This window comes from Chenopodium quinoa, unplaced genomic scaffold (genome assembly GCF_001683475.1).
Source record: "Chenopodium quinoa cultivar QQ74 unplaced genomic scaffold, ASM168347v1, whole genome shotgun sequence".
Classification (NCBI taxonomy): Eukaryota; Viridiplantae; Streptophyta; class Magnoliopsida; order Caryophyllales; family Amaranthaceae; genus Chenopodium; species Chenopodium quinoa.
This window is the reverse complement of record NW_018743572.1, coordinates 1,375,320-1,385,777: the sequence shown is the minus strand read 5'-3', so window position 1 is coordinate 1,385,777 and position 10,458 is coordinate 1,375,320. Positions and strand designations below refer to the sequence as shown.

Sequence of the window (10,458 nt, the reverse complement as noted above, 5' to 3'; positions counted from 1 at the left end):
CAAGGAGTGGTAAGGTTCTTGAGGAGAATTTGCCTAGGAAGAGTGGTACTAAGGAGGGTCCTAGGGAGGTCTTAGTTGAGGATGAGAGAAATGGTGCATCTTTGAGTGAGGTTGTGATTGAGACACCTAGAGAGGTAAGAGTGGAGAACGAGATTGTGAAACACAAGCTTCCATATCCACAAAAATTCGTGAGACATAAGTTGGATGAATAATTTGGAAGATTTATAAACATGCTTAAGAAACTTCATCTTTCTCTACCTTTTACCGAAGTTGTTACCCAAATGCCCAACTATGCAAAATTCCTCAAAGAAATTTTGAGTTGTAGGAGGTCTTGTGATGTGGTGGAGATGGTCAACTTGACCAAGAATTGTAGTGCAATCATAATGCACAAGATGCAGCCCAAGTTGAAAGATCCTGAAAACTTCTCTATCCCTTGTGTCATTAACAAGATGCAAATTGATAATGTCTTATGTGACTTAGGAGCTAGTGTTATCTTAATTCCATATTCGGTTTATCAAAGACTTGAGTTAGGAGAACTTATGCCTTCTAAGATTACCTTGACATTGGCCGATAGGTCAATTAAGTTCCCCAAGGGGAAGGTTGAGGATGTTCCATTGAGAGTAGGGAAGTTTGTTATTCTGGTAGATTTTGTGGTGCTTGAAATGAATGAAGAATAAACCATTCCCATTATTTTTGGTAGACCTTTTCTTGCTACCTCGGGTGCTATGATTGATGTTATGAGTGCAAAGATTTCACTCAAGGTAGGAGAAGAGGTTATTGAATTTGATTTGAATGAAAGCATGAAATATCCATGCTCATATTTAGAAAATTGCATGTTGATCGATTCTCTTGATCTTTTTGTATCTTCCATGCATGAGCATTCGCTCACTTCTAACGATCCTCTTGAAAATGTCTTGTTGAATAAGGATAAGATAGGTGCTCCTATCAAGGAAGTGAAAATGTATGCGGATTTTCTTAATGGATGCATTAAGGAATTGGATGAGCAGTCAATGGTTGAGGTCAAACTTGTTGCATCACACTTTAGCATCAAGGGATCAAGTTGGAGCGGTCCCAATTCGGTTAAGAGTGGTTTTCCAAATGTTTTTGTGGAAGTCTCAATAAAAGATTTTCTTTCTCCGTTAAAGGCCAAAGGCAACCGTCTAATGAAGTATTTCGACGATGCTCTTGTTGGTTTGGTGGACTCATTGTTTCTCTGCCAACAACCTTAATTGGTGGAGGACGTCGAGCTAACGATGTTAACCAAAAGCGCTACTCGGGAGGCAACCCGGTTTTCTAACCTTTTTCTTTAATATATTATTTTTCTTTATTTCCTCCTTTGTTAACTTTTCTTATTTCTTTCTATTTTGGTTTGTTCTTTTGATATTAGGTGCCATGGGATTTGAATCGGATAAAATTTCCAACAATTTTGGTGCTACTTCAATGCAAACCTTACGAAGTCTTGAAGTTATATGTTCTCGTGTTTGGATTCTTTCTTATAAAATTTTTGAGTCCTTGATCATGACATTTGATAGGGACGGTGAGAATGCAAACAAGAAAGCATTTTTAAGGGGTATTTCTTATTGTAAGCGCCATACCGAGATGTGGGGGGTGCGCACACACAAAGCTGTGCACGCGCGTATCTCGAAGACCCCGCGGGCACGGGTATTTTCCCGCGGGCGCGAATACTTGTGCACCAAAGATGCCATAATTCGACCAGGAACTTCTCGCGGGCTTGCTTCATGCTATTCGCGGGCGCAAGCACTTACCCACGGGCGCGACATTATCGGGAGAGGGCGCGGCACCTGCTGACAGCCCCTATAACCCCTAACGCACCTTCTCTTTCATTTCTTTCATTTTTCCCTCCTAAAACCCTAGACCCTCTCTTTCAATACCAAGCCTACTTCACCTCTTTTGCTATCATTTCAACATTAATTTTAATTTCCAAAATAAAGTTTTTCAAATCTTAAACACAAAATAAATTTTTCAGAATTCTTTCCTCAACTCAAGCAAGAAATAAAATTGGATCTTTTTCAAAAATTTTAAATTTTGTGTTGAGGTTAGGAGTTTGTTTTTGGGAATCTTATTTGTTCTTACATCTCCATTTTGAGCACTTTTCAAGCATTTCAAGGCTTCATTAAGGTATGGTTTCTTATTGTCTATTCATCATATTCCTTTTTTATTTAAAGCTTGAACCTTTATGCTTTCATGGTGAAATTCTATGGTTAGTACTTTTCAATTGGTATTTATGTTGAATGATATCGTTGGATGTTGAATTGAATTTTCCTTATCATAAATGTATAAACTTTGATTGAATCCTTGAATAATAATTGTTGGCTATTTTCTCTCTCATGGGTTTTTCTTTATATAAGTTTCTTACCTTTGATAATTCAATGATTGGGATTTATTTTTCCAATTGACTCATGAATTGGTTTCTTATGTTCAATTTTGCTTTCAATCCATGATTGTTTGCTTAATATTCATGATTTTATCAATGGCATTGTTCATTTGTTACCATTTCTTGCTTCTATTGTGAAATATTTCCATTTTGTGCTTGTTGTTGAACAACTACTTATGCTTAGTCTTGATACTTTGTCGATGGCCACACTTCTTCATAAGAAGCGTGGTAGAGCTAGTTCAAGCAAGCCGAGGTATATTGTTCCGCCTCCACCGGAGGTTTTGGAAACTTATGGAATTGAGTTTTCCAAGGAATCTCATTGGGAGTGCTTCAAACGTCTTTCAAAGAGAAAGCTTAGGCCAACGCGTTTCTATGATCAAACGACAACAAAGTTTCTAGTGATTGACGAGGATGTTCGCCTCCTTGCGGAAGGCCTTGATCTTTTGGATTTCTTGGATTTAAATTCCCCTACCTATGATAGGGTGACTTATGAATTCCTTTCTTCTCTCGAGGTTGCTCATGAACCGGGTGCAAATTACTCAAAGATTTTGACTTTCCAACTCTTCATCGATGATCACTCTTTGACGGATGATCAACTATGTTCATACTTCAAGTTTCCTTAGGCCGAGGATCCGGATCATTGTATTTCTCCGGCTCAAGGTAGAATGGCAAGTGATCATGGATATGATGAGCAACGTTGGCGGAGGAGTATCTCGGATGAAGGAAAGTATGATCCTCAAACGTCAAAGTCCGCTTCCATGATTCATCCGGCTATGCGATATTTCAACCGAATCCTCACCTACGCCCTTTGCTCCAAGGACTCTTTGGGAGCTATTTCCCGTGAGGAGCTTTGTTTGTTGTGGAAAGGCGGCCAAAATCACTTTGAGATTGAGTAGGTGGATTTCACGGAGCATTTGATCTCTCGATTCTTGGATATTCGTGATGGAGTTTGCCTTTCAAGATGCATCCAATTGGGTGGGTGTAGGGAATATTTCAAGCATTATCCCTAGCTTGAACCCCACTGTGATCATACACTAAAGTACGGTGGCGTCCAAAGGGAAGGAAGCTAGAGCAAAAGAGTCGCAAACAAGTTTAAGGAACTTGTAAACCGTTCACGAGGTGAAGGTTACACCCCTTAACGATCCAAGAGATCTTCAACTCCAATAGGTCTGGAACCATGACTGGTAGTTCGGGGATGAAGGTTCAAATCCAACCTAAAAGAGATTGAACCTGCCCTAATAATAGGCCTCTACTTTATTCTGATTGTATTCATGTGCGCTTTCTAACTAACATGCAATCAATAGGTTTACCCTAAACCTGTTTAATATATGTTGGTTGAATATTAATGCACTAACAAAACTATTATTGGCGATCACTTGAATTACAATCATATTAACCCTAAACAAGATTATCAGTTATCTTATTAAGCGTGATTACAAGTACCAATTCCCTTTAAACATGCATAAAGGCGTGACCAAACAATAACAATAATAAATATCAAGCAACATAATAATTATAAACATAATCATAATAATAAAAATAATCATAATTAAAATAATCATGTTAAAGCATAATAATAGCAAGATCCTAGGCATGATACTAACAAGATTAATAACAAACCCTAGCATGTCACTAAGAAATAAAGATCAACGCTTAAGCCCTAACATGATACTAACAATCATATATATTAGGAAGAACTAACAGAAAAGGCATCATAATTTTAATCATACTTGGTATTAAAGTTACCCTAGAAATGATACTAGGAATTTATTGTTGTCACCGTAAACATCAAATTAAGGAAAACGTCCTAACATGATACTAGGAATCAAAATAACAATCTAAGCATGATTTCTATATCATAATATCAATTATACAATTAAAGTACTTACTTGGATGCCTCGTACCTCTTTCTAATAACAAAATACACGCGTTAGTAACTTCAAGGAAAATAATAATTAAAACAATTAAATTAAATAATTGAAATAGAGATTTGGGACGAAACCCTTAGAAATTAAAACCTTTCACGTCTAGGGAGAAGGCAACTTCGAATTATGCTTGGTGTTTCTAGTGCTTATGTATGAGGAATTGTGTTTGTAAAAGGGTTTGCTAGAAAGAGAGAGAACCAAGAATTTCTTGATAAGAGTTGGTGAGCATTAGAAAGAATAAGAATTGATGAGAATTGATGAATAAAAACGGAGTTTTTAGAAGACTATTTATAGAGAAAATCAGCCAAAAAGATAAAAAAAATCGAAACAGAGTTATGACGTGCAAAAACGACGCTAGTGCCAGACGCTGACATTAGCGCCATGCGCTAACGCTAGCACCAGGCGCCAAGCTTAGCGTCAGGCGCTAATGCTGGCGTTTGGTGCTGACTAAATTATTGACGTGTTTTCTAAAATAAGATAGAAATTGACCGTACAAGAGGATAAAAACATTATTTTATTCTGATTAAAACTCTAAAAAGTCATGAAAAGTCAATTTATCAATGCTAATTGAATTAGGAATGAAAAGAACCTTCTAGACTAAAACCATTCCTAATTGCATTAGGAATTAATAATCCATATTAGGCCCTCCTCTAGATTATTAGGCCGCATATAAGGCTCAAACCAAGCCCAGTTTAGTAATTTGGCCATATCTTCCTCAATATTCATCAGAATTGAGCTTATAATATATCGTTGGAAAGCTCTTTTCAAGACCTATCAAACTACATTACTATTGGACCCATATCATGGACCAACCAAACTGGATTGGCTATTTTCTTAAAATAGGTTTTCAAAAATAGAGCGAAGAGAAAAGAAATTAAAACTATCCGCAACACTAGACTTTCCACACTTTCACTTTATTTGATTACGATTTGATGTGAAAGGTACACATCATTGGGTTCGGTTTTGGGGAGACACAAATGGGTGTCTACAGAAGCCCCCACTTTTACTAAGTTTGGAGAAACGCAAGTTTCGAAAACGAAAGTGAAAGTAGCAATAGGGACGAAGAATGATTCAGAACGTTTAGTGATCCTAAATCATTCTTGTAACGCCGATACCTGCAAACTGGCATTAGTTAAACAGATAAAAGAGTTAAAAAATGCATATCTTATACCATCGAGCACACGTCTCTGAAGTAACCGATTTGTTGTTGTTGCATTGCTTTTGTTGTGATAACCTCCACAATCTTGGCGAATGCCGTCGAAGACTGCCCATCTCGTGCTATCTTCTCAAATCTTGGTGACAACCTCCACAATCTTAGCGAATTTCGTTGAAGACTGCCCATCTCGTGCTATCTTCTCAAATCTTGGTTACAACCTCCACAATCTTAGCGAATGCTGTTGAAGACCGCCCATCTCGTGCTATCTTCTCAAATCCTGGTGACAACCTCCACAATCTTAGCGAATGTTGTCTAAAATAACCTCTCTTGAAGTCATCCTTTGTTTTTGCGATAATATTCCGAAGAAAACTACCGAAGACAAACGCTTGTCGATCCTTAAAGCTCGCTTGAACTTTGCTTCAGCCGGTGTGTCGGCGCTTCTGCTACTTGTAAACCGGTATGTTGATGTCTTTGTTGAGCCAATGCTTATATCAGGTCGATCACTTATTGCGATTGTAATCAAGCCGACTAATTAATCATGTCAAATTGTTTATAGGAGCTAACTGGCGTACCAAGGAACCCGAAATCATTGTACGAGGTCGAAATAATCGTTTTGAGAGGCTTTGAGCTCTGTCGCTGCTGAAATATCTCTGGCGCCAAGAATTGACTCTGTCGCCAGGCGCTGAAACCTGTTGCCAGACGCTGGATGTCGTTGTCTGGCTCTGGAGTCGGGTATTCCCTATTCTACTCTTATTGCCGATGTTGCTTGATTTCGCTTCGAACTTTGAACTTGGTCATTTCCTTTCAACCAAATCTTCTCAAATCTCTTGTAAAGTGAAGCTCTTTATCTCTAATTTACTGATCCATGTAATTTTGCTCAAACTCCTCTAATCTTGAAAGAATCTCATTCGGTCATATTCGCTGTTTTTTTTTTAAAAAACAAAATCCGGGAATGTCCTTGCTTGCTGGGATGTACCTGTATTTATATCTTTGACTTTAGGACTTTGCTTATATTTCTTTAGGGTTGTCCTAATGTTTAGTGTTGCTTGACTCATTGACTCAATGTATAAACTTGACTCACTAATTGACTGACTCGAGGTTCACTTGACTCGATGTGACTCGTGTGTGCATAGTATTGTGATCGTGGGACTCAAAATGCAAAAAAGAAAAAAATTTCCGTCATTTTGGTGGAGGGTACCGACTTTCTCCCGAAAAAGAAACACACGAAAAAGAAAGAAGCGAAGTTTTTGAAGGTTCATGTTGAATGAGCTTAGCCAAGTGTTGTCTCTCATAGTACAAGGATTGTAACATCTTAGACTATCCTAGTTGACTCAATAATGAAAGTATTTAGGTAACTTAGGCGCGGAGGCTAAGCACTTCATACTTCGATGCAATGATGATTATGATTGATAAATGATTTTGATATGACAATACATGCTTCAACGTTGTGTTAAGATTTCATGACAAAGGGTTCCTAAGGGAATGTATATTTGGTCATGTATCTGTGATGTGTGTGAAAGTGACACTAGAGTTAGGCCGCAAAGGCTAAGTGTGTGGAAAGATATTATTTTTAGAAGAGTCAAATGATGGTGACTCTTAGGCTAGGTAAGCTAATGATGTAGGGATCAAGCGCCCAAGTCTAGCTCTAAGTGAATAAGGATGAGCATAGGAGATCCCTTGATACGATCATGGTGTGTGAATGTGAATGTGAATATGAATGCATGTTTATTACGGCCGCACCTCGATGTGAGGTTGCCTACGTATCCGTTAGGAATCAGGCCGAACGTAGCTCTAGCCAAACCTCGCACAAGTGTGTGTATACCTCAAAAAGGTCTTTTAAAGGGTTGTAACGTGGTTAGGTTAATGGATTGAAGAAGGGATTAAGGCTCAAGACCTTCGATAATCCCCCAAGGTGTGCAACCTCGCTTTTGAATCTTTGTATTTTTTTATGCTTGAGTTTCTACTCTTTTTTAGCTCTTTATTTTTGCTTTAGCGTTTATTTTATTTTAATAAGTGTGGGCAATTCCGATCATTCGTTCTATCACTTACTTGACATTCATGTTTCTCAGGCACAGTACCGAGCACTCGATAAGAGACACAATCTGAGACGTGTTCTTATCAAAGACATTTTCATATCAAAGACATTGGACACTTGCCCTTTTGTACACTTTTATTTATTTATTTTTATTTTATTTCTATTGCTTTTTATTTTTTTGAAATCACTCAAGCTTTTTGTAATTGCATAGGTTACACACCATCCTATCCCAAAGTTAGGTAGATATGGGTTGAAAAATGAATGGTCTATCGTTAGACGAGGCTCAAAGTTGTGTATCAAGAAAGGATTGTATATTTTAAAGGGCGAAAGGTATGATATGGCTACAAGAGGTGCCTCAAATCATCGATATACCTTGTACTTAATTTGGCATGGATTTTTTTAATTATTATATTTTTTTAATGCAATGTAATGAAATGCTCATATGCAAGAAAATAAATGATTATTTTATTAAAAGGAAAAAAGAGAGAATCTACAAAATTAATCTAAGGGGAATAAAAAGGTGCCTATGCTAGACTTATTGGGGAAAGGGTAAAAAAAAAAGAAATAGAAAAAGAGGTCACGAAATCTTGTCGTTGAAGCTCGCCTCTTGTCTTGTGTTGTTTGCTTTATCATCACTCGCTCTTCTTGTTAGCTAGAGGCATGGGAAGCTTATTATTATCAATAAAATGTTGGATAGCCTCCTTTAGCTTCCAACAACTCTCAGTAGCATGACCCCTACCTTGATGGTACTTGCAGTGTTCATCTGGATTCCAAGTAGGCAATATCTTTTCAAGTGCAGGATCTTGAATAGGTCCAATGGGAGTAATGAGTCCCTTGGCATGGAGTCGATCGAAGGCAGTATCGTAGCTCATCCTAATGGGGGTGAAGTCACTCTTTAGTTGCTTCTTAGATCTATTGTTATCCATGGCTAAAACTTCACTGAGATCAAAGGTACTAACATTGTTACTACAGTCGGCGTTTCCGGAAGAAGAAGGATTGTCGTTCTTTTTTCCTTTCCAGCCACCGTGATTACTATTGTTAGTAGCTTTTTTCTTTGCGAGGTCGTCTTCGATCTCGACACCTATGTCATAGAAGGCTCTGAAAGTATTCAAGTCGTGTTGATATTTTAAGTGCTTTGAATACCTTTCTTAGAGATTCTTGATAAACATCCTCACAGACTCTTTCTCGGTGCGGACCTCAATCATCTTAGTGGAAGTTTCCCTCCACTTATTGAAGAAAGAAGTAAAGCCTTCATTCTCCTTTTGTCTTAGCATTTCAAGTTGTCTATAATCAGTTTCGACTTGGATATTGCATTTATACCTATCAATGAAAGCGTTTACCATCGATTCCCAGGTAGAGGTTTTCTCTTTGTCCAGGGAGAAGAACCATTGTTGACAAACAGTTTCAAGAGATAAAAAAAACAAGGACCGAAATACTTTCTTATCAATCCCCTTAATGTTCATCATAGTTTTAAAGGCTCTTAAGTGAAGGTAAGGATTATCTGTTGCCTTGAACTTTGGGATGTCGTTGGCATTGAACTTATGCTAAAGAAGTTCGTTGTCCACCAAGACCCCTTGTGAACTAATGCCTTGAAACTTGTAATCTCTAGATATCTTGCTCAAACTTTCTTGCATGAGGTCCATCTGTTGTTGCTTCATAGGGTCATTCATTTTGAGGGTTAAAACCTTCAATGCCTCATTCATGGTAGTCAATTGATTCTTAAGTTCGTTGACTTCTTCTTGAGTTGCCATTATCTTTTTAGCTTTCCTCTTCTGACGAATTGGTTTATCAAAAAGTAAGATTTGAATAAAGAGGTTGTCCTTGATTAATCGCCCTTCTCTCCTCGTTCAAGTACTCTGAAAAAGGAATTTGGGGATATTTTTTTTGGGTGTTTTTGTCCCTTGGGAGAGTTACAACACGAAGACTGATCCGGGGCGAGATGTACCTGCAAAACAAACAGAGACACCGGTTGGGTGGTGCTCCGCCTCCAACGCACAAGTTAGAAACTTGAAGGGAGGAAAAGGTGCGGAAATTTAGGTGGGGTTCTGCTCGGATTCCAAGCTCAGGATGTCTCTATCAAAGAGTAAATGTGTAATAAATGGTAAAACGTGCCCTCAAAAAGAGGGACATCTCCCTATTTATAGGGTCGTTGGGATTTGTGCCCCTGATTAGGTCACTGTACCCTAATCATTGGTGGGCTGCGCCGCTTTGCGGCTTTCTCGGGATTTGGGCCTGAAGGACGCCATTTTCCCTTAATTTCTGGAGTGACACGTGTCAATCAGGGATTGGTCCACTTTGGGCCATCCTGAGACTGACACGTGTCATCCTCTGATTGGACCACGAGGCGGGGTAAAATTACCCTAACCAATATTCATTGTTAATTATTTGACTCAAACTCTATTCAACATGCAATGGATGGAGGAAGTGAAGAAAGATGATGTAGATGTGAAGAAAAATGATGTAGATGGAGAGATATGAAAAAATTAGGAATAGAATGTACCCCCAACTCGAACGACGGAAAAAACTGACTCATAGATGAACCTAAGACATGGTCGTGGTGATATATACTCAAAGTGTGTGCTAATACTAATGAGTGTAGGTGACATATTAAGACTCTTGCGTAAGACCATGTGGTTAGACTGTGTGACTAGACAAGCAAAGACTAAGTTAAGACCTCAAGTATATGCATTAAACTGGACTTGTTATGGTATTTTAGTCATAACATGTGCTCTGTGACTGTGATTGTGATGAATCCAACGCCAAATTTAAGAAAAAACTCGGGGCTACAGATCCATAGGTTGTACCCAGTTCTTCCTAACTCTAAATATCACCAAAACAAGTTGACGTTTTCGCAGTATACGGGAATAAAAATCCGGGTTGACTTAAAGGGACAATAACTCGATTTTAGACATATTTATTAGCTATAATTAATTAATTAATTAATTAA

General features: G+C 38.1%; 1 protein-coding gene across 1 annotated transcript; it reads left to right on the top strand.

The window, feature by feature from the left end:
• The first annotated feature begins 230 nt into the window (after window positions 1–230).
• Window positions 231–677, top strand: LOC110681650. Its single transcript, XM_021857799.1, has one exon. The coding sequence runs from the start codon at window positions 231–233 to the stop codon at window positions 675–677; it is 447 nt and encodes a 148-aa protein (XP_021713491.1).
• Window positions 678–10,458: the final 9,781 nt, after the last annotated feature.

Coding starts and splice junctions, on each gene's coding strand:
- LOC110681650 (XM_021857799.1), top strand. CDS start 231: ATGCTTAAGAAACTTCATCTTTCTCTACCTTTTACCGAAGTTGTTACC.